General features: G+C 35.2%; 6 protein-coding genes across 15 annotated transcripts; 4 read left to right on the top strand and 2 right to left on the bottom strand.

Annotated features, from left to right (window-relative positions):
• The first annotated feature begins 197 nt into the window (after positions 1-197).
• On the top strand, positions 198-4,736 carry LOC142526233 (ubiquitin-conjugating enzyme E2 28-like). Of its 2 annotated transcripts, none has more exons than XM_075630496.1 (5): positions 198-350; positions 476-565; positions 1,872-1,999; positions 2,522-2,626; positions 4,369-4,736. In XM_075630496.1, the coding sequence occupies exons 2-5, from the start codon at positions 496-498 to the stop codon at positions 4,510-4,512; spliced, it is 447 nt and encodes a 148-aa protein (XP_075486611.1). In that variant the 5' UTR covers positions 198-350; positions 476-495; the 3' UTR covers positions 4,513-4,736. The 2 variants fall into 2 exon arrangements, with proteins under 2 accessions (XP_075486611.1, XP_075486612.1); XM_075630497.1 differs by having other exon boundaries at positions 213-320.
• Positions 4,737-6,197: 1,461 nt separating this feature from the next.
• LOC142526232 (ethylene-responsive transcription factor CRF1-like) lies at positions 6,198-8,185 on the top strand. Its single transcript, XM_075630495.1, has 2 exons — positions 6,198-6,568; positions 7,019-8,185. Exon 2 carries the CDS (start codon positions 7,032-7,034, stop codon positions 7,980-7,982), a length of 951 nt encoding a protein of 316 aa, XP_075486610.1. The 5' UTR covers positions 6,198-6,568; positions 7,019-7,031; the 3' UTR covers positions 7,983-8,185.
• Positions 8,186-9,657: 1,472 nt separating this feature from the next.
• On the bottom strand, positions 9,658-12,466 carry LOC142526372 (pyruvate dehydrogenase E1 component subunit beta-like). Of its 4 annotated transcripts, none has more exons than XM_075630724.1 (5): positions 12,324-12,466; positions 11,763-11,872; positions 11,371-11,468; positions 11,230-11,273; positions 9,658-10,758 (listed from the first exon to the last, which is right to left on the bottom strand). In XM_075630724.1, the coding sequence occupies exons 2-5, from the start codon at positions 11,857-11,859 to the stop codon at positions 9,786-9,788; spliced, it is 1,212 nt and encodes a 403-aa protein (XP_075486839.1). In that variant the 5' UTR covers positions 11,860-11,872; positions 12,324-12,466; the 3' UTR covers positions 9,658-9,785. The 4 variants fall into 4 exon arrangements, with proteins under 4 accessions (XP_075486839.1, XP_075486836.1, XP_075486837.1 ...); XM_075630721.1 differs by having other exon boundaries at positions 11,365-11,468; positions 12,324-12,465; XM_075630722.1 differs by having other exon boundaries at positions 11,365-11,468; positions 11,763-11,905; positions 12,324-12,462.
• Positions 12,467-12,617: 151 nt separating this feature from the next.
• LOC142526373 (uncharacterized) lies at positions 12,618-14,595 on the top strand. 3 transcript variants are annotated; one of them, XM_075630726.1, is made up of 5 exons: positions 12,618-12,957; positions 13,406-13,517; positions 13,667-13,744; positions 13,834-14,049; positions 14,261-14,595. In XM_075630726.1, the coding sequence occupies exons 1-5, from the start codon at positions 12,656-12,658 to the stop codon at positions 14,348-14,350; spliced, it is 798 nt and encodes a 265-aa protein (XP_075486841.1). In that variant the 5' UTR covers positions 12,618-12,655; the 3' UTR covers positions 14,351-14,595. The 3 variants fall into 3 exon arrangements, 2 of the variants coding, with proteins under 2 accessions (XP_075486841.1, XP_075486840.1); XM_075630725.1 differs by having other exon boundaries at positions 13,667-13,759; XR_012815249.1 differs by lacking the exons at positions 13,834-14,049; positions 14,261-14,595 and having other exon boundaries at positions 12,819-12,957; positions 13,345-13,517; positions 13,667-13,827.
• Positions 14,596-15,423: 828 nt separating this feature from the next.
• On the top strand, positions 15,424-16,598 carry LOC142526374 (uncharacterized). The gene is made up of 2 exons (XM_075630727.1): positions 15,424-15,810; positions 16,073-16,598. The coding sequence occupies exons 1-2, from the start codon at positions 15,574-15,576 to the stop codon at positions 16,490-16,492; spliced, it is 657 nt and encodes a 218-aa protein (XP_075486842.1). The 5' UTR covers positions 15,424-15,573; the 3' UTR covers positions 16,493-16,598.
• Positions 16,599-17,731: 1,133 nt separating this feature from the next.
• LOC142527656 (CMP-sialic acid transporter 1-like) lies at positions 17,732-21,791 on the bottom strand. Of its 4 annotated transcripts, none has more exons than XM_075632517.1 (9): positions 21,618-21,791; positions 21,395-21,478; positions 20,750-20,964; positions 20,538-20,616; positions 20,059-20,228; positions 19,552-19,738; positions 18,842-18,919; positions 18,569-18,721; positions 17,732-18,201 (listed from the first exon to the last, which is right to left on the bottom strand). In XM_075632517.1, exons 1-8 carry the CDS (start codon positions 21,666-21,668, stop codon positions 18,578-18,580), a joined length of 1,008 nt encoding a protein of 335 aa, XP_075488632.1. In that variant the 5' UTR covers positions 21,669-21,791; the 3' UTR covers positions 17,732-18,201; positions 18,569-18,577. The 4 variants fall into 4 exon arrangements, with proteins under 4 accessions (XP_075488632.1, XP_075488634.1, XP_075488635.1 ...); XM_075632519.1 differs by having other exon boundaries at positions 17,732-18,105; XM_075632520.1 differs by having other exon boundaries at positions 17,732-18,071.
• Positions 21,792-22,408: the final 617 nt, after the last annotated feature.

The raw sequence follows: 22,408 nt of genomic DNA, 5'->3' as shown, positions 1-22,408 counted from the left end.
ATTATTAATGTTATCAGGATCCTTGAAACACAAAGAATAAGAGACCGGATTTGTAGCCCAATGGTCTCACTCTCTGTCGGATTAGTCGGTTCTCCGGGTTCGATCCTTTCTTCCCACGTGAGTTGTAATAAAAAAAAAAGAAACACAAAGAATAATATCTGAATTATGCTTTTTATTTCAAGAACATTAATTCTTTCTTAAAATAATTATTAAAATTGAAAAAGGTAAATAAAATAAAAGTCTGCCCTAAGTCGTCGATTTGCGTCAAGAAACAGCAGAGCAGCTGCAGCGAAAGGAGAAAACCAAGGAAAAGCTAAAGCGTAATCGCCTCCCATTTTCTATTTTAATCAGTACGTATTAATAACAAGTATAAAATATATAATCTCCTTATATTTCATTTGTAATAAACAAATTGTTTGGTCATCGACATTTTACATTTACGGGGTCTTTTTTTCTTGGTGAAATTTTACATTAGATCGGACGATTTTTGGGTCGATGGCTTCGAAACGGATCTTGAAGGAGCTCAAGGATTTGCAGAAAGACCCTCCTACTTCTTGCAGCGCTGGTAAATCGTTGACCCTTTTCATTTTTGTTGCTGGTATTTTTTTAAGCGTGTCTGGATGTCGTTTCTTAGTTGTGTTTTTTTGACTTTCTTGGCATATTTTTTATCTGGGTTTTTTGTGTAGATTGGTGTTTATTCAGTGTAGGTAGCCGTGGTTTGTTGTTTAGACTGTTGTTTGCAGGTAAAATGTTGGCCTAGCCATGAATAAGGATAATTTATTTTGTGCATTTGGGTGCGCAGATTAGCATTATTTTGTGAGTCTGTATAATTTTGTTGTTTCGACTGTTTCAGCGAGTAAGAATGTGACTTTGGCTGTAAAGCTCAAGGCCGGGTGTTATTGGTCCTTGTTGCAGCTTGTTAGTGAATACGATCAAGAAAAAAAGTAGTAGTTTGTGCTTATGAACTTGTTGGTTAACGATTTTATTTGAGGGACTGCGTGATTTTATGGTTATAATCAATTGCTGCTGGTAAAAGTTATCTCGGTTGTGGAAATTTTGTAGGCGCACATGTTGATGTTAGTGGAATAGTGGAGAATTTTAAGCGAGAATAATATATTTTGTGAGTTTTGTGTTAATTTATAAAGTTGGTGTATGTTCTCTCAATGATCATAGGTCCATAAAGCCTCTCAAATTACGCACCTTGAGGTGAAAATGAATTTTCTACGATTGACGATCTGCGCCTTGGAGCTAAGCCATAAAATATTTGATGTTTGTCATGAATTGATAGTATTTGTGCACAGTTATTCTTTTGTTATATACAAAACCATGAATTATATTTCGTAACCAAAAGTTGAGTATCCGTATTTGCTATGTGCCCCTAGGTAAAAGTCTTCAATCTATTTACTTATTTGTAGTAACTCTGTTCTCTGGCCAACAGACTGAATCTCATAATTAATTGGGTAAAAGAGATTCTATTGCAAGTATATATGCATTGTTTTACGTCTGCATATCTTTTATCACATAAAAACCTGGAGAACTTCAATTATTTTTAATGGACTGCGTTCTATATACATGCCCTTTATCCATATAAACCAACTGCAAAGTTTTTACCTGCCTCCTTTTTGTCCTGAATGGTGCAAACACTTACATCGACTATAGTGGTATTTTAAAGGAAATTAAATCATAATCTGCAAGTATCCACAGTTGTTCTCGCAATATTTTGTTTTTTATTATAAAAAATGTTGCTATGACACCACTGCTGCAGGACTTGCTTTTGACACTTGAACTCTACTCGATTGGTAATTGTTCCCGTTTTTTCATCCTTTTTCCTTTTTTTGAATGAAAACGTGATATACCTTTTGTTGTGACAGGACCTGTTGGTGAGGACATGTTTCACTGGCAAGCAACAATAATGGGACCACAGGATAGTCCCTACGCAGGCGGAGTGTTTTTAGTCACTATTCATTTTCCCCCTGATTACCCTTTCAAGCCTCCAAAGGTCTGAATTTATAATATAATATTTGTGAATTTTGACTCTTTATTTACTGGCTCATCATTGTAAAAAAATATTAATACTTCCACGTTTGTCCTCAATAGTATGTGATTGTGATTTCTGTTGAAATGGATTTTGTTTTCATTTTTTTTCGAATGCAACTTCACGGCGCATTTATTTGCAGTCTTGTATCGAGTAAGTTTCTTAAAAACTAAGGTTTTATTTGTGTGACTACTATGGATACGAATGACATCATTCCAACACTTATTTTTTTTAAAATACTTCTGATGTCTTGCAATTTGTAGCCTGAATCTGGTGGAGAAAACTTGATACTTAGTTTCAATTTCCCCTACAAGTGTCGATAAATTAATTAGAAAATAAAAAAACTTCAAATTCTATTTTCCATGTATATGTTATTATGTGCGTGTTAATTTGGTTCTTGCAGACTATTATGATCAAATTCTTTCAGCTCTTTAACATTGTTGAAATTGTAGTGTGCTTTTCTAATTATTAATTAAACTTTTGCAGGTTGCATTCCGGACTAAAGTTTTTCACCCAAACATTAACAGCAATGGTAGCATTTGCCTTGACATCTTGAAGGAGCAGTGGAGCCCAGCCTTGACAATTTCCAAGGTTGTCACTTGTTATCGCTTGGATGCTTTCTCGTAATTTAATCTGTGTCAGGTTCACATTTACATCTCAAAACCAACGGTGGCTTTGATTGAGTAGATTAAAGGTGAATTAGCTGTCATATTTGTGTTTTGGAATGAGGTGGAACACTTTTATTGTAGATAATTTTCTTTTTCCAATGGTTCCCAAATTTTCCACAATCTATAATCTTCAACTTAACGACCAAAAACGCTTTAAAATGTACTTCAGACTGAATCTTTCCATTCATCTCTTCTATAAGTCCTCCCCCCATCAATTTGTCAGCACAGTAAGTAGTTTCCAAGAACTTGCCATTCTTCTCTACTTCTAAAGTCATATTTGGGGGTGTAAGATGAGTTGGGTTGGCTCGCAAGCCTGATGAGCCATCTTGTGTGGAGCTCAATCAAGCTAAGGTTTTCTTAAGCTTCCAATTTTATTTGCTCGTGAGCTTTATGTAAATTTTAAAGATTATTTATATGAATTTAAAATTAATTAATAGTTTAATATTATTATTAGATAAAAATACTGTTATTTATTTTACGAATGAAGTTCATTAACATGTTCTTGAGTTCAAGTTTACTAGCCAAACTCGTGATATGAGCTCGCTAACATGTTCAAGAACAAATTTTTTGAACTCGAGCTTCTTTATTAAGAGATCGAACGGCTTGAACTAGAGTTCAAGATTGTACCTGTTTAGTCTAGCTCAAGCTCGAGCTTGATTCATACACCCTCGATGGTAGTAGTGTATTCTCATGTACAATAGTAGTATAAAGTAACATGTAGGTAAAGCATTGTTGCATTAGTTTTTCCTGCCATTGTTGTCTTCGGAATCGCGGCATTTTACCATTGTCATCCCTCGGTGTGTCCTATGCTAGTGGATACCCATCTTTCCGTTTGTTGTTTCCTTTCGAAAATTCTCAAGTGGAGAAACCCCTGTTTTGGACTTGAGGTGGTTGGTTTTGAGTTCCTATGTTACAATGAAGGCCCACCTGGTTTTCTAGCTGGCTACATGTGGATTCTTCATTGTCAAAGATGACTTAACCCATTTTCTTGGTGGCCACTTTTGGACCCTACAGTTGCGTTTGAAGATCCACCTTCAATTTTCATGGTAGCTGTGTTGCTTGTGGACCTTTTTTTTTTTGTTTCATGGAGATCCTTTGGTAAGAATTGGCATGCGTATATATACAGAATATAAAATATATTAGCAGAAAAAAATTACCCGATACTCAGAACATTCAGTGTGAACTCAGGCATACAATCGTTGTTTAATAAAATAAATTAACCACCACCAACCTTGAAAGGGCTGATATGTAGAGATTTTGCCGCTAAATCTGAGCTTGGATTGAACAAAAATGATGAAAAAATAAAATGCTTGACGATTTTACACGGAGTCTCTTAACCGTGAGGAGGAAAAACACGTGCATCACTTTTGGAGGTCTCTTTGTTCCTTGCTGCCTGAGGCCCTGAGCATTGACTTGAAATTAATGAAAATGAAAATGCTCAATGACTTTACACAGTCTCTTAACCCTGTGGAGGAAAAACATGTGCAACTCTTATGGAATTAGATATTCGAAAAGGTAGGAGTGAAGGGTTCAAGGGAATAAGCCATGAGCTCAATGTGGTGCAGCTTATCAACTTATATTATTAAGCTCTTGCAACATGTTATATCTGTTTCTTGAAATTAAAGTCTTATCTGTTCCTGGACAATTGATCAGTGTGGTTTCTAGGTACTGCTCTCAATATGTTCTCTTTTGACGGATCCAAATCCTGATGACCCTCTGGTGCCAGAAATTGCTCATATGTATAAGACTGACAAAGCCAAGTATGAGCAAACAGCAAGGAGCTGGACTCAGAAATATGCTATGGGTTAGTATTATTTGTGGCCATTATAAAATGTGCATGTGCTCTACGATCTTATAGTTGAAGAAATCCTGGAACTGATGCAATGGTGTCTTGAATTGTTTATGTGTAATGATTGTTGAAAAATACCGGGCACGTTCTATTGACCATGTTTGATCTGTAACATTGAGTAACTTCTATCATCCATAATCTACTATTTTTAACTTGATAAATAAGTTAACTTCACAGTTTCTGATCTAGGAAACAAATTCAACTATGAATCTGTTATATGGAGTGGAGTGTATGTATGTTGTCTATCAAATACATTGATGGGATGTTCGCAAATACTGTTGTGAGGTCTGAGTGTGTATTTGCATCGGAATGAGTACCTTTTGTGGATAAGAATCAAACCCTGAATATGTTCTCCAATGTCTTTAAATTTCTTCATGGATCAAATATACCACGTGAAGATCATCAGTTCTATCAAGGGACACCTACCGAGCATCCTGTGTGGATAATAGGTAGATCTGCAGTGGAATGAATACCTCAGTAAAAAAATCGTAACCATGAATCTATTACATGGTTGTATATAATTTGTGTCTCGAATATGTTGATGGGATAAAAATCCATCCTATTACGGGACAGCCCGTAATCTCAGAATTGATGATGTACCTGATGATGTACCACCCAACGTGGGTTTGCATAAGATTGAGTAGCTTATAGCCACATTACCAGTGACAGAAGGCATTCTAAACTCTGAAATGCACATGAAATATTTACTGAAATTGGCAGTTGTTGCGTCAGTTTCTTGAAATTGGAATGTCTCTAGATGAACCTGTTCATGCAAACTTTGAAAACAAACAAAACATGTAAATTTTGATCTCATCTCTTTTTTAAAAAAAAATCGAAGAACTGATCTTTCTTGTAATAAAATTTGGATATTTTACTATTATATGTGTGATTGTTGACTCTTTAGTTTCCGTTTTGAATAATTTGTTTTAAAGTTTTGTTGCGAAAAAAGCCCTGAAAGGTGTATCAGAAGCAACTTTTTGATCTGGGTAACTTTTGCTGTCAAATTTGGAAATTTGTATTATGGGGAAACTTGGTGGCAAGTAATAATGTTTTATTTGTTTGTATTCAACTTTAGAGCCACCATTCAACAACAATGGATACGATCCTAGTTATGAATCTTTATGATTCATGGCCCATCGCAGTACTACGACCCCCTTTGCAATGCCAGATAGCATAAATTTAAGTGGAGGATGATCGTTCCTCTTGCCTAAATAATTCAATATTTAATTACAACTTTTTAAAATATAATTATAAATATTAATTGTCTTGATATGGTTTATTTATATAATTGACAAATCCATCCAAATTTTTTAGATGAATGAGCACACAAACCTGATGAAGAATGAAGTGCAGTTAAGTTTCAAACTCGATGTTTTATCTCAAGTTTTGAGATTTTGGTTTAAGATGAGTTACAAGAAATCGAGGAGTTACAAGAAATCGAAGTTCATGTAAACAAATGATGACGACATTGCGGAAGGAAAAATGACACAAATCATTTAAGCATACATATAAGTATTATTTGAAGTGAGAGTTCAAACTATCGCTAGAGACGATGTTGTACATGATTTGATCTATGAAAATATATTAGTTTTTACGTCGATTACGAGAATTTATTTTAAATATTATGATAATAATGTTTTAATAAGTACAGTAATCAATCATAATAAAATCCGACGAACCAACTTTCGAGCTTTAAGGTAAAACCTTATCCAATTTCGAACGACCCAAGTGATGGTCTACGTATCTTGAGGCGAAAACAATAAGTTCGTTTTGGATGCAGGTTGAATTATTCTTGCAATATATATTGTTTTTTTTATTATTTATATTAAAAAATGACTCTTTTAAGTGAATATTTGATTCAACGCATTTTGTGGGTGACGAGGTGTCAAGAGTTTCTCTTGCTTGAAGGCCAAGTTCAGAAGTTGTACTTCCTCGTAATTCACGTTCCAATGAGTCGGTGCGTGTTGGATGCGGCGAGTCGCTTGGGATCTCCCGTGTTACAGGGATCTGCTTCCGGTTGGAATTTCGTTGCAATAATTATGGGGACATAAATATAATATATATATATATATATAAATAAAATTTACCCTTAATTGGAAGTTGAAATCTTGAATTATTTTCAATACAAGAGTGTCCATTTATATCTATATCTATTATACACAATTTTCATTTTTGTTTTAATTTTTAATTCAATAACGCAGACAACAAATAAAGAAAATCCCATATTAATAAATCATTTTAAATTTGTCTACTTTTTGGTTAAATAAAATTTGATTCCAAGATTTATGGGGTCTCCACCTACTTAAATGGATTCTCAAAGCACATTTTCTCCTTCACTCACTTGTACACCTTCTATTCTCAATAATTTGCCATCAGTTGCTCCACTTTTTCTCTCCTATGATCCTGTTTTATTCACTCTGATTTTCACTCCTCTCGTTAATATTTACCATTTTACTTACTAGTCAGAAAATTTTGATGAATGGATTCGAAAGATTCGAAACCCGTCAAGTTTTCGGTTCACAAGACCACCACCACCGTGCTGCTTCCTCCCCTGCCGGGTAAAAAGGCATGTAGAAGGAGTTTCAGCTCAAACACGCCGCGTTTAGTGACGATTTCTGTCACTGATTGTGATGCTACTGATTCTTCAGGTGATGAATGTGAGATGGAGAGTTTCCGGCGAGTGAGGAAGCATGTGAGTGAGGTTAGAATGGAGACGAGGAGTAGGTTCAGCAAGAGAACTACGGAAGAAAAGAGTCTTGCGGATGCGAGGAAGAAAAAGAGGCCAGCTGCGGAGCAGAGGGTGGTGGGAGCGCCGGGGAAGAAGTTTCGTGGCGTCAGGCAGCGCCCGTGGGGGAAATGGGCGGCTGAAATACGTGATCCAACGAGGAGGACCAGGGTTTGGCTCGGGACATACGACACGGCGGAGGAGGCGGCGCTAGTTTACGACAGGGCTGCAATTCAGATACGCGGCCCGGATGCTCAGACAAATTTCCTAAAGCCGCCGGTTCGGGTGTCTCCGACGGCGGAGGCCGTTTTGACATCGGTCTCCGGCTATGATTCAGGCAAAGATGAGTCTTGTGAGAATCTCTGCTCACCCACCTCTGTTTTAAGGTTTAGCAATAACAACAAAGCTCCGGTTCGTTCCAACACATCCGTGGTTCGGTCCGAGTTCAAAAAAATTGGAGCAACTTTGTTCGAACCGGTCTTGCTAGATAACAAGGATTTCTTGGTTGATGAATGTTTACCATTGGATCAATGTTTTTTGAAGGATTATTTTGATTTCCGGTCTCCTCCCCCATTGATTTACGACGAAATCACCCCGCCGGACCAAAGTATAGACGTGGCTGCGATTGACGACATGGGATGTGATTTCGAGTCTTTAACATGGGATGTTAACGAATATTTTGAAGACCAAATCTTGGCGACTTAAAATGGCAAGTGGGGATTCGGGACCTTTCGGATTGGCGACTTAGGCTCTCAAATTTGAATCTTTGGTAGGCTAAGGAATAATTCTTCTGATGACAATGGTACATAATAATTTTGGTAGCATTGGTATTTTCTTGGAAAAAAATCTTGTAAATTGCGTGTAGTGATTCTGTGGGTAAGTTAATGAGACCTAATATCCTTAATTAATTTGTGGTTTGAATAATCAAACATTTGAATGAAGACTACTAATAGACAGTGTTGCGCGCATTGTCCGAGCCAACAAGAATGAATGTTTGTTTGCCTCTTTAATAGAAAACATTTCATACTAAAAGTATTAATTTTTTCAAATTTCTTTGATCTCGTTTTATAGCTCACCAGAATCCTGATTTTGTTCTACAAATGACAAATATCAAATCCAAAATTAATTCAAATATCTTAGCTTCATCGTCAGTAGGCTTACCATCAAAATTTTAAATAATGAAGCAGCGAAATCTCGAAATATATATATATATATATATATATATGATGTGAGATCTCATATAGAATTATGTAATAATTGTTTCTTTCTTTAAATACTTTTTAGACAATTATAAATTATTTCGTTCTAAGCAAAAACATGAATTGAGATGTGAAGTGCGAACCTGTGTACGGGTTATCGTACCTCTCTCTGGTCTGTAACATACAATCTATGTCGATTTGTCGGCTTTCACAAACGCCGAAAAGCACACATTTATTATTTTTTTTTTGGAAAAAAAATCTTTTAAAATCATAATTAATATCACAAAAACTTACGTCTAGGATCAATTTTATCATCAAAAAATGTAAAAATATTAATTATTTTTCACTTTAAGTATGAATCATATCATATCATAAGATAATTACTCAATTAATATTCGATAAGGTTTCATAACACGAATTATTAATTATTTTACTTTTATGAAATTTATATTAAGGCAAAAACTTGTGTGAGACGGTCTCACGGGTCGTATTTTGTAAGACATATATCTTATTTGTGTCATCCATGAAAAAATTACTTTTTATGCTAAAAGGTATTATTTTTATGGTGAATATCTGTTATTTGGATCATCCATGAAAAAGTATTATTTTTTTATGCTAAGAGTATTACTTTTTATTGTGAATATCGGTAGGGTTGACCCGTCTCACATATAAAGATTCGTGAGATCGTGTCACAAGAGACCTACTCATTTATTAATGATGTAAATTTTGCACCATTTCATTTCTTTTGCTTTGCCTGAACATTTTGTATAATATAAAACGAAATTCTCAATCTTGTAAAATGAAAGTTTAATTTATTATTTTTTTTGAGGAATGGGGGAGGATATTTTGTAAAATTATTGGTATTATATATCAGAAAGGGGGGAGGATATTTTGTAAAATTATTGGTATTATAATTGATATATCTATCTATAAAATAAAAGAAGCCGTGGCCAGAGAAGCTTGATTGGCTTTAAGATAGTCATGTGATTGTTCGAGAAAAAGTGAGACATTTTGCACTATTTCACATTTATATATTATTTTATTTTATTTGTATTTTTTTTTGACTGATAAGACGTTTGATTCATCCAATTTAATTATTTATACACAAAATAAAATCCCATTTTATTGTTTGAAAATGAAATAATATCTAATACTTTTTCCCAGAAAAAAAAGAAAGAAAGGAAAAGAAAAGAAAATTTAAATATTCTAAAATCACACATCTCCAATTTCTCCATTAATTGAACAAGTTTTGTAAAAGGCGAGGTGTTAAGTTACTGGAAAGCATAAGGAAACGGCACTGTTGTGTTTGCTACTGGCAAAGCTGCTCGAATGCAGCAACAATCTGTGCCGGTTGAACCACAGTCCACTCCTCTAACACACCTGCGTATGGAGTAGGCACATCCTGTGACGACAAACACAGGATTGGAGCATCCAGATAGTCATGGAAATTTTCGTTTATCGATGCTGTCAAGCTTGCGCCAATGCCACCGGTTCTCATACACTCCTCCACGATCAGCACACGATGAGTTTTCTTCACAGAATTCCCGATGGTGTGAAGATCAAAGGGTTTCAATGATCTGATATCGATAACCTCAGGGTCATATCCTTTGTTCACCAGAGTTTTGGCAGCCTGCATGACATGATACCTCATTCTAGAGTAGGTTAGAATTGTAGCGTGCTCCCCCTTTCTAACCATCTCGGCTTCTTCAAGATTCAATATGTATTCTTCATCCGGGATCCTCTCTTTGATATTGTAGAGCAAAACGTGCTCAAAGAGAATCACCGGATTATCACTTCTAATAGCAGCTTTCATCAAACCCTTGGCATTGTAGGGTGTTGAGCAAGCAACCATTTGAATCCCAGGAATTGATTGGAAATATGACTCGAGACGCTGAGAGTGCTCTGCTCCAAGCTGTTTACCAACTCCACCAGGTCCTCGGATGACAACTGGTATCTTGAACTGACCACCAGATGTGTAATGGAGCATGCCACAGTTATTGGAGATTTGATTGAAAGCAAGAAGGAGAAAGCCCATGTTCATTCCCTCGACAATGGGGCGTAGGCCGGTCATGGCAGCTCCGATAGCCATGCCAGTGAATGAGTTTTCAGCAATGGGAGTGTCGAGAACCCTGAGATCTCCATACTTAGTCGCCAAGCCCTTCGTCACCTTGTATGAACCTCCATAGTGGCCAACATCTTCTCCCATTACACAAACATTTGGATCTCTGTCCATTTCTTCTTCAAGGCCTTCACGAAGAGCTTCAAAAAGCAAAACTTCATGGCTGGGAATAAAAAATTATCCCATCATGGAATCTCAATCGGAATTAAGGCAGATAAAAATTATTATTTGTCACTAAAATACGATTAAGAAATTATCCTTTTTCACCAACTTCTACAACAATCAGAGACAAATTACAGTAAAAACCTAGAGGATTCACCACGTTGTTTGTTTGGTTTAAAGTATGTAATATGACAACACTAACATTCGACAGAGTGAGAGTACCACCTCGCTGGTATTATAAACACTCTTGGTTTTTTTTTTTTTCCTTTTTGAGGTAAGATTGTTACTACAGAATGACAGTAAAATCAATCACCCGGTAAATCAATCCAAAAGACAATATTCTAGATCAAATTATTAGCAGACAGAAAGCATGCTACGAGTTAAGACCAATGTCGAGAAGAGGAAAAAGTAAAAATGAGCATTCAAATTTTAAGCCAGAAAAGTTTACAATAGATAAATTGTTGAAGCATACCCGGGGTTGGAAGCAGTAGAAGTCGCTGCCTTTTCTTGCTTTGTCTACAACATAGAGAAGTAAAATATACAATAAGAGAAATCAAACAAGCGGATGAGAGCGTTCCATGCACAAGGAGAAAGAAGCGAAAATTACTGCAACCGCATTAGTTGTTAGCCCTCCCCTTCTATTCTTGTCTCCATTTAAGACAGAGGGCAAACTTCCATCAGATCTAATGACAAAGAAGCCAACTCTCCTCTCTGGAAAATTTGATTCATAGACAGAACAAAGAGCAAGCTTATAGAACATAAAATGTAACTTGTTTAGTGCAGCTACTTATGCTCATCATGAGACATAACGAAAAGCAATCAAATACAGAAATGAATAAATTTAAAATACTGTGAAAAAAGAAACACCTTATTAAATTCTACTTTGCCAAATACGGAACCAGCTTTGGCATCAAATTATTACAAATGTAATTCAAGGGGGAAACAGAAATCTTTAACATAACTAACAAATTCAGTTCGAACAAAAAAAATCAAGAAAATAAAAACCTGGGAGAGTTCTGCGGGAACCCGGATGAAGGATTTTGCAATTGGCAGACGAAAAAACACTTGCCAATCCAATCCCTTGCATGATCACAGTCGCCATCGAGAAACAACTTCTGGAATCCAAGAAATAACGAGTGATTATTCTCCTGCAAACAGATCCTTGAAACATAAAATCATTGCAGCAAATTATTTTCCATCCCTCTCAAAGTACTCATCACAAATTTAATCCTAGAAATTAAATATTACCCAATTCAACTTAAAAATATGCTTAAAAGACAATACACTAATTATTTTTTCTCCCTTGGAACAAAAACCACTGATTATCCTCTTCAATACGTAAAATACAAAATCTAACCAACAAAAAACCGTTAAAACAATTATCCAAAATTAGTCAATAATGTCCAAACCAAGATCATAATGTCACAAGACTGAATCATTCACAGGGTTGTATGCAGGAACAAAATTCTACAAACCCACATCCCCAAAATCGAAAATTTTCAATCTTTCAGGTATTAAATTCTTTAGAAAAAGAAAAAAACCATAAAAAAGCAAGAAATTACTTACAGATTTCCATAGAGAGATTGCTCCGCAAATTTTACGCAAAGGAGCGAGGCCAAAAGGATACTTTTTCTTTACAAGCTCAACTCAGGTGAATTTTTTTATTTTTTATTTGGACAAAAGAAAATTCACAGTTTGAATTTTGTGGTGCTGCGTTTTTCTACTTGTATAAAGCCCACATTTTTTTTTGTCGAGTGTTCAAATGATGATTATTCAAAAAATGATTTTTTTTACAGTAAAAAAATGACGATTATTTTAAAATGCTGATTATAATAAAAATAGCATGCATACTTTGAAAAATATATTTTTTACTCACCAAGGATAGTTGAAAACCAAGAATGGAGCTGCTTCACCTGTTGATTTCCATTCTCTCCACCACTTTCACCTCTCTTACCCTTTCACTGCTTCTCCCCTTCCGCTATCTTCTCCGCCGCGTTTCCAACCCACGCGTCACCGCAGATCCTGTCAATGCCATCCTCTACCAAGGCACAGTCTGGCACCAGCGCCGCCGGCCTGTCCACCACTCTTACCGCTATCCGGTTCGCTATGTTCACTTTGACCTCGACGGTGCCTCCCACGCGCCGACCAACCATCTTTACGCTGATGAAGCCCGCCGTGTCGCCAACATCAACGGACCAGTGTGAGTTTCCACTCCTCCCCTTATTACGGAGATTGGCAGCGATCTAATTTATTCATCATCTATATAAATTGCTCATTGCATATGAAAAAAACATTCTTTTACAATGAAATTGTTGTGAAATCGTGTTTCACTTGATTTAAATTTGTATTGAAATAGACATTTTCTAATTTTCAAGTGGTTAAGTGGGGATTGTCCATAGATGAATTTGCTTGACGCCATGGGCAACTACAAAGTGAAGTCCATTGACTTGAAGTCAGACTGATTTTATTGAAATGTACTGTGGGGTGTGGTGTGATGATACTCTACTATGGAGTATATTGAACTTCTGATTGGACTGAATAAATCTAGATCTTCTTTATTATTAATCCACTTACTTTTCTTGAATAGGCATTTAGTTTGTGTTACTGGTTGAAGTTGAATTGGACTGATGGTTTAATGGATCCCCCAGTTTTCTGTTGACAATACCTCCTAGCGTGGGATATGAACGAAACCCATTGAGTTTGTACTATTGTTACGATTTCGAAGCCTCCAAGAAGACTCTGAGGAAATGCATTGCCGAGGTGAGTTGCGCGAGCGTGCACACACACACCCAAAAAAAATAAAAATAAAATAATATTAGTCCACTCCAAAGAAAAATGAAGTGTGCCTGTACCTTTTAATTGTTTCTCTGGAATTAGATAGTTTCTGACATGATATTGTATTGCATCAGGTTACTGATGCACCATGGGGTGAAAGAGTATCATTTTTGTTCAATCCGAGCTCGGACTTAGTGGCGAAATCTCTTCATGTCAACCCTTACATGGTTGGTGGTTGATTTATTTTCTTAACCAGCGATTACTTGCCTGAATCCATGCTGAATGTTTGAGTATTGTGTAGTTTCTTTGTTACATATTTCATCTTGGGAACTGGAGCATGAAAACAAATGACCCCGGGTACAATTTGCATGTAGTAATTTCAGTACATCACCCCAAGCTCGGCAACTACTTCACTGCCTCGTTGACCGCCAAGAGAGTGACCCCCTCTATGTCCGGGGATAATACTGGGTTTTTCTGGCTGATGCCCCATGAAGTTGCATTATGGATATATTGGCATGTAAGCTTCATTAGTAATTATCTTCGGTTTAAAATTGATATTTGACTCGATGATAGCAATATGTTGCCCAAGCAGCCACAGAATGAGAAAAAAATTGTTTTTGATAGGGATGCTTGTGTTTTTTTTATATTTTAGACAGAATATATATCTTGGGTTACTCATTTTATTGTTTCAAATTGATGTGGTATTTCCCTTCACGTGTTTGTTCTAGGCTCTTAAACTTTGGTTGAACCAAGGTTTCCTTGATTCAACATCCAAAGCAGCAAAATCCAGCGTAACAAGGAAGAAGCATCTGTCCTAGTGCTAGTAATATAGTACTTGTAGGTTCGTAAGTCCTTTCTACTGATTACCATGATTTAGTGAAGGTTTTCGGGGGATGCCCGACGTAGTGATCGATCATCTGACTGTTAAAAAACATAATGGATGATATGCTTCTGAAGCTTGTGATCACATTTTTCTGCTGTGTGCAATAAAATATTCCTTTTTAACATTTATTTTGCATGGATGAGCATTGTATTTAGCTGGCTCTAGATAAACTCATCACATTTCACCTGGGGATTACAAGTCTTTTCTAAATGAATTCAAAAGTATAATCGTTTTATTTTCCTAAATAGATATTTTTTGGACCCGTATCAGGTACAGCTATGGGTTGCGGTTGTAGTTGATATATATTCACCAACAAAGAATTGGGCCTCTAAAAATCCGAGGCGATTCACCAAATTTTATGGCCAAGATTTATAGAATCACGTGAACAGCACACTACCATCATTATCATTTACTCGAAATTAATGGGCCTCAACAGCGACTTGTCCTTAAATTTTAAAAAGACGAACATAGATACGAGTCTAATCTATTTTGACACTTTTAGGGGAATGATATTTTTTTTTTCAAAAAATTAAATCACCTAATAGATCGGATCGATAGGTTTCTATTTTTTTTTTTTTTACAAAAAAGAAAAGAAAAATTGAGCAGCAAGCAGTAAAGATACCAACTCATGATTTGCAACAAGAGAAGCAATATAAAGAAGACGAAGATTCAATAGAAATGGAGGGTATATAACTAACCCTACAAATATTATAAATAAAATATTTTTGAAAAATTTGTGATTGAACTATCGCCCCCCCTCGATCCCGTGTGTCCATCCCTCAGTAGTGTGACAAATATATAATATTGTATGTATACGGAAACAAAGTCACAATGGTGTAAAAGTGGGGCATGGAACAGCTAAGTTTGCAAAGCAATGAATGATCGCTTGCAAACAAAACGTGGCTTTGAAGTAACACCACATGAAAGGAAAAAGGAGAAGTTCTTGGTTCCAGATTTTCTTTTGAAAAAAGAAAAGGCCGGGGATCAAGACACGAAGTCCCTGATAAAGAAGTAAATGGTCGTGAGAAAATCTGAAAAATAATAATTTTGATGGAAAAAGATAATCTTAACGTAATAATATATGAACCAGACTGATAAAACTTCAATATAAAATAAAATGATTGATGGGATAAGAGATTGGTTCTTACATAGAATATAATGGAGGTTGTCATGAGCAGCAATGACCTGCAAATCCTGGCTGATAAAAGTAGGGATTTGTTTGGAAAAATCAGCGAGATTATTGATGAAGATGGGTTTAGTTTCTGCTGCCATTGCTCGAATCAAGGACGGTATTGCGTGGTGGCAAACAACACCTTGGATGAGAGGGAGAAGCAGCATATGATTGCTATCAGGGATTGTATCCACGATTTTCATTCTATTCTTGTCTCTTTACAGGTGACGAATTAAGCTGTTTATTTGCCACACCTTTTTTTCTTTTGGGTTGGGGGGGGGGGGGGGGGGGGGGTGTCTAGATGCTTCTAATCTTTGTATCATATTGGAAATACAGAGATTAGCTAGCTAGATCGAACTTGGAATGTTCCTCCTTCTTAAGCTGTTCATTTGTCTTTTTTTTATATTTGATGTAGCAAATTGTTCATTCTGAATCAACTAAAGAGATTTCTAGAACTAGCTTTCATTCTTCTTGATTCAAATTCAGGCACGAAAGTCAAGCGAAAAGAGACAAAGAGATGAAGCTCTGTCCCGTCTGGAAGAAAGTAGAATACATCTGACAGACAAAATAAACCGATGCTCGGAGAGGGAGAGGAAGCTCGAGGTTCTTGAAGAGCTGATCACATTTCTTGAAAATTGTAATTTCGAAGGGGAAATAATGGAGGACAAAGCTGATGAGAAAATTGTGAATGGGGTCTCGAGTTTTCTTGTTAATGCAACCAAATTTGCATTCGAATTCGTCGTTGCATTCGCAGGTATTTATTCGACGATTCAATTCTACAATAACAGACATCATCGGAAACAGGTGGCTGCGGCTCCAGTAGAATCAAGAACAATAGGAAAACTCGAACGGTCTGCAAATGACAACTTGAATATACATTTAGATGTGTTACGTGGGAGGGGTTGAAGTTTGTTTTTTTTTTAATGTAATTGTTCAAGATTTTTTTTTCCTTATTTTTTTGGTTGAAGATTTGTATTGTACATAAATGTTAAAATGATAATTTGTTCACACACACGAAATTATTCTATTATAGCAAAATGATCGATCTATTATCAAATGAGCAAAAGTTAATTCGTTCTTTGACAACTTTTTGATATATGATGTGATTTAAGATTATGTTATTAATTTTACAATTATATGTTTAAAAAAATTATTAATATTAATTAGCTCATTTGAAAATATCACATTATTTAGATATAAAAAATGATTATTTTTAGATGAGATATTTGCTTTTAAATATCCATCAACATAATTGTATTTGTATTTAGTATTTGTCAGATCAAAAAAATTTCAACAGGTCTCAGATTCATATAAAAAAAAAAGTTTATGCGCTCGACAGGCCAACATGTATTTTTTCGGATGAAATTCGATACAAAACATTGCAAATCTAGAAATAATGTATAATATTTGAGTACTAACGATTTTCTGGTACAAAAGACAAAACTTTGATTATAAACTTAAAAATATATTAATATAAACATTTGCTACACTGGTTATGTGTTCAAATATCATATATCACTTAGTACAAGATCTGAAAGAGTTGATATTGAAATATCATATATTAGTACTATATTTTTAATGTTTTGTACCGATTTTCATATGAAAAAGATATTATATATGTTTAGATACTCAAAAATCATAAATTAAAATCAGATCTGAAAAATTTTATGTACCAGATTTCATCAAAGAAAACAATTAAAGGGCACATGGATTGCAGAAATGTTTTTTTATGTGAATGAGAGGTTGCTGAAATTTTTTTTATCTAACACGAACTAAATATATTTATTATAATTGTGTGTACATGACATATTTATGTTTTTAATATAAAAAATTATTTATATTATTATTAATTTGTTTTTTAGTTTTTTTTTCCCTATATTTTATCTGAAGTAACTGAAATTTAACTTAAGCTCTAAAAATTTTAACCATTTTTTTAAAAATGGTATCGGATTGGGCGTTATTTATAGGGGAATATGCACCGAATTCGAATTCACTGCTCCATTGGTTTATGCTCATTTCCAAAACTTAACGTCCTTAAACTTGATTTGATTCCTAGACTAGATAGTAACAACGACAGCTATTGTAACTTCGTCGAATTCTTGGTGAATTTCTATGAACCAAGAAATCCCTTTGATCAATATCATATATAGAAAATGAATCATACATTTAATGGTTGAAAGGTCTAATACAGTCTCAACAAGCTACTTTACTTGTTCCCATTACTATGTAGTCCACAAATTTATCCAACAAGCAGTACAAGAATCCAAATTATCTGATCATTGGACTATGACATATATTTGTCTGAATAATTGAGTTAAACAATGACCAACCACACAATTCTGGGTAAAAGCCATCAATAATGCAGCAAATATGGCTGTGTAAATTGTATTTCAAAATGAAGATCAAGTCCAGAGCCAAGCTGTCGGCAGGTGTGCCGGTATCATCAGCGGTGACTGCGATTGCCAGTAAAAGACTGCGATTTTCCCTGAATGGACGTTCTCTTCTGATGAATAAGTTATCTAACATAAATAACCGAACTGTTAAGATCAATGTGAAACTACATTTGTTCTGTGTCGCTCGCAATTACTATCACTATCTGATCTGGCAAGGATTACCTCGAGGAAGGAGGAAAAAAACAAGTAAGAAATTATATAGAGCAAAGGCTTTGCGGGACTATGCTAAGCATAATGAAACATATTTAATATAGCACACTTTGATAAATTGCCAAAAAATGACACGTTTTGCATATTACATAGCACACTTTGTTGCCAAAAAGAATCACAACAAATTTAAAAATATAAAAAAGGAAACTATTGAAGAACTACTCTGATTTTCAACTTAACAGAGTATTTTACACAGTAAGTTTCACTCGTATTATGTTCTAACAAAATTTCTAACCTACTCCTGATAAAATTTGTGGGCCTTTCAATGCTTGTGATCATACATCTCAAAAAATTTCAACTACAGAAAAGCACGACGTACCAAAGTTGTTCAGGAATCCGTAGAACGGTCAACAGAAACTTCGAGTAGACTTTGAGGTGGTGGTTTTGTCGCCAAAGGCAAATCAACGAGCATGTTCGGAGGAGCGAAATACATGTGCAATGACATCATGCAAATTATAATTCCCAGATATAGCTGCACGTGCATGATGAAATTACACACCACACAGAAAAACAAGGGACATATCAAAGGGGGAGAATCAGCTAAAATAGAAAACAATGTTTCCATGTTTTGCAAGAGATACAATAAAGTCACCTGAATTGTTGGCTTGAAGTTGAAAAGGAACACAGATAGTACCATAGTTAGCAACATGGCCATGGAGGTAGAATACACCTGTTAAAATTAAAAGAAAAAATAGTACTTCAAAATATATGAAATAGAATAGTTAATAAGATTAGTTATTGAGGATTTATTACAGCAGAACCATAGAAAGGTTAAGAAATTAGGAACTTTACATGACAAAAACACGCATTAACCAACAAAGAAAGTTACATAATGTCAGCACAAATGCCTTGCAAGTACTTGGATCATATCTTTCGCTTGGTTCAAAGGTGTTTAACGTATTGGGCCCAAGAAACGTAGAAAAACACTTAAACAAGGGGAAGCTAGAACTAGTTATGCTTAAGGCCACTGAAGTACTGGTGTATATTTAAGTTTCATTCCCTTAACGATGTGTAAAAATTATAGCTCAACAAGATCATGGTCGTTTGAGAAATTGAACATGATTTCATTTCTAGGAGCACAGGTTTGACGATATTTGTACTATACATGGAAAAATTTTGTTGGTAATATTGACGGGTTCTCACACAGGCACACACGTTTAATATAATCTGCTTTTTTGGGAATACTTTTCTTGTTCAAACTTCAACGTTCAAGCAAAGATGCATATACACTTTATAGTAAGGGGACACTGAAGGTTAGAATTCATCAAAGAGAAATAAGTTAAAAAGTGTAAGATACCTCACCTTCACGATATTGTCTGCATACTTCATTAACCACGAAACTAACAGCCCAGTGGAACCCAGATTTAAAACCACCAACCAAGTTGTGATCTTGTATCCATTGAAAAGGCGTTGCCACCAAGGTCCTTTCTCAAATCCACTTCTGAAATCATCCAAGACGAGCCGTGCCATGTTGAATATCGCACCAAATCTGAAAGTAAAGCCATAATCATCACTGGTGCATATATTATTCACACATATAAAATTGAGTATTTTGCCCCTAAAAACAATAGCTGATGTTAACTGCATAGTTAAAATCTTTCAACATGCAGCAGGGTGCTACTTTTCGACTGGTATGTCATATGGATGGCCATGTGGGATAAATGTGGCCATTATTAATCCATAACAATATTCTAAACAAGCGCATGGATAAGAATTACATGTTCGCAAGGTATCACAAATTTACAGCTGTAGTCAAGTAATATAAGAAAGGGCAGAGGTGAGGGAGTCAGATTACAAAAAAAGACTAACGTATATAGTTGAATATTTTGCCAGTATAAGCTATCGTTGTTCTTCTTCATCAAAAATTCTGTATAGACACCAGCCAATGCTGAAAGGCAAGCAGATAATAGGCCCAACATATAGCCCTGAATCGGTGACGAAAAGAGCGAGTCACAAGAAGCTTCTCCACAGCTCTTTACCTGCATCAACATCAAATGCGTATTAATATGTTCAAATATTAATATTTTAAACTGAAAACTTTAACAAGAGTTTAACATAAATGATTTACTAGAATCTTATTGATTTTAAGCAACTTATATATTGATATTTCTATGCATACTAAAACGAAGAATTTCATGTCTACGGCCCATCTTAAGAGAGCGTAGAAATGTGCCTCATAAAGAATTACCAACAAATCGTACACCCGTTATTTTTTTCATACATAAATAACTGGCCTAGTACCACAAGATATAAAATCAAAAGAGTTATTGAAAAGATCTCTGCAGCACCTGACTTGTGGTCGTTCCGATAGCCAATAGGCCAATCGCCATCCACTGCAAATTAGAGAGCTTCCTCTTCAAAAACAGCCTAGAACAAAAAATAGAAAAACATTACATAATTCTTCTCAAATAGAAAAAAAACATGTATCAGGTTCATTAAGTCCCGAGTAAAGAATTCTGCATGAACTATTATAATGAATGAAAATGAAAATATGCATCACCTGAATAGAATTCCGGTAGTCACAATCTTTAAATTGCCCATTATTTGATATGTGGAGGTATCAACATAAGTCAATGTAGCAAACTGAACATTATTGTGAATCAGGTATATAATTGATGGGATGGGGTATAATCGAACACTCTTCCATTCTGTTGTCATTTTAGGAGGAGGTGACCTCTGGCATTCCCTCCACAGTAATACACTAGATACAATAAGCTGCAATTCAATTAAGGCTTTTTAGTAGCAAAAGAAGGTGATGCAAGTTTACATCAATAAAAAACGCATCATCCAAAATAACTATACATGAAACAATGCCTCTAGTTCTATTATTTTATTGAAAATATCCGATTCGTCATCTAAGATTCTTGTTTGAATACAATGGCTCATCTTTTTCAACAAAATAGTACATTAATTCTATCTGAATTCGAAAAAAACCGAAGCTTTAATCCTAACTACGTTAAAACGAAGCTACCACAAGATAAGATACAAAAGGGGTCATATTTATCAAAGATCATGAATTAACAACTATATTTCAGCTGAAACCAAGAAAAAAAAAGGATTAACAAATAATTAAGGAAACATGTTAGTTTCGAGTGAAATAACGTAATTATTATACAAAACCACATCATACAAATTAGTAAAGTACCTTGAAAACTTCAGCAAGAAATGGCACAGTGGCATAGTCATATTTGTATCCCCCATCACTCTGTGATAATGTCGTCAATATTCCCTACCAAAATGATATAAAACGACACCCTTTACTCCAAATATCATAAATTTAAAAGAATCAATCACATATTTTCACACAAACACCTCTCTAATGAATCAAGATTCAAAATTTGAGTAGTGGATTTGAAGTGAGGAGAAACCTGAGAACTTGTAAGAATCGTAAGAATCGACGCGACGACGTACCACTGCATCTTCGCCTCAAGGTAAGCACATCGCACTGAACCGTATAATTGTTACAATTGAAAATCAGAATACTTGACTCATAAATTTCGTACCAACCCCTGTACTTTCACTTACACCGGAAGGAAGCCCCACGTTTATGAAAAAGTATTCATACATTTTTCCCGGATTATTATTTTTTTTAATCTAAATATGGGATAATTTCGGTTTAGCCCCTCATTTTATCACAGTTTTCGATTCAATCACCGATGTTTCATTTGTCTCGATTTAATCCTTCATTTCATGTATTTTTCTCGACATAGTCCTCTCGTTACACACAATTAAAAGTTTCGGAAAGTAAGCATACCACTCAATGATATTGGCAAGTGCAGTTGGTAGCATCATGTATGCCATGATTTTCACTATACCTGATTTGGTTTATTCTATTAGCTTACTGAGCAGATTCATGGCAACTCCAGGAAAAGAACGACATTGGCAATCCATGAAATGAATTTTGAGATATGTAAAAGGAATCCTGGACTCAGGACTTTGTTTTGATACCACAAAAGATGAAAATTAAAAGTGATAGGCTATGCAGATTTGGATTTTGTAGGATGCATAAATACAAGAAAATAATTCACTGAATACGTGTTTATTATAATGTTTGGCACTGTCACCAGCTAGATATCTATACTACAATTAGTGGTAGCCTTATCCACCATAGAAGCTGAATGCATAGCTATCAATAAGGCTGAAAAAGAATGTTGTAATC

Source organism: Primulina tabacum, chromosome 15 (genome assembly GCF_025594145.1).
Source record: "Primulina tabacum isolate GXHZ01 chromosome 15, ASM2559414v2, whole genome shotgun sequence".
Classification (NCBI taxonomy): domain Eukaryota; kingdom Viridiplantae; phylum Streptophyta; class Magnoliopsida; order Lamiales; family Gesneriaceae; genus Primulina; species Primulina tabacum.
Note: the sequence above shows the minus strand (reverse complement) of the source record. Positions and strands in the feature narration are given on the sequence as shown.

Coding starts and splice junctions, on each gene's coding strand:
- LOC142526233 (XM_075630496.1), top strand. CDS start 496: ATGGCTTCGAAACGGATCTTGAAGGAGCTCAAGGATTTGCAGAAAGAC. Junction 2,000..2,521: donor ACCCTTTCAAGCCTCCAAAG/GTCTGAATTTAT, acceptor AAACTTTTGCAG/GTTGCATTCCGGACTAAAGT. Junction 2,627..4,368: donor CAGCCTTGACAATTTCCAAG/GTTGTCACTTGT, acceptor TGTGGTTTCTAG/GTACTGCTCTCAATATGTTC.
- LOC142526232 (XM_075630495.1), top strand. CDS start 7,032: ATGGATTCGAAAGATTCGAAACCCGTCAAGTTTTCGGTTCACAAGACC.
- LOC142526372 (XM_075630721.1), bottom strand. CDS start 11,859: ATGGCGACTGTGATCATGCAAGGGATTGGATTGGCAAGTGTTTTTTCG. Junction 11,469..11,762: donor TTCCCGCAGAACTCTCCCAG/GTTTTTATTTTC, acceptor CAAATTTTCCAG/AGAGGAGAGTTGGCTTCTTT. Junction 10,759..11,229: donor TCTACTGCTTCCAACCCCGG/GTATGCTTCAAC, acceptor TTTTATTCCCAG/CCATGAAGTTTTGCTTTTTG.
- LOC142526373 (XM_075630725.1), top strand. CDS start 12,656: ATGGAGCTGCTTCACCTGTTGATTTCCATTCTCTCCACCACTTTCACC. Junction 12,958..13,405: donor GCCAACATCAACGGACCAGT/GTGAGTTTCCAC, acceptor TGGATCCCCCAG/TTTTCTGTTGACAATACCTC. Junction 13,760..13,833: donor TTCATGTCAACCCTTACATG/GTTGGTGGTTGA, acceptor AGTATTGTGTAG/TTTCTTTGTTACATATTTCA.
- LOC142526374 (XM_075630727.1), top strand. CDS start 15,574: ATGGAGGTTGTCATGAGCAGCAATGACCTGCAAATCCTGGCTGATAAA. Junction 15,811..16,072: donor CTATTCTTGTCTCTTTACAG/GTGACGAATTAA, acceptor ATTCAAATTCAG/GCACGAAAGTCAAGCGAAAA.
- LOC142527656 (XM_075632517.1), bottom strand. CDS start 21,668: ATGCAGTGGTACGTCGTCGCGTCGATTCTTACGATTCTTACAAGTTCT. Junction 20,965..21,394: donor TTCTTGCTGAAGTTTTCAAG/GTACTTTACTAA, acceptor ATTGAATTGCAG/CTTATTGTATCTAGTGTATT. Junction 20,229..20,537: donor TCGGAACGACCACAAGTCAG/GTGCTGCAGAGA, acceptor ATGTTGATGCAG/GTAAAGAGCTGTGGAGAAGC.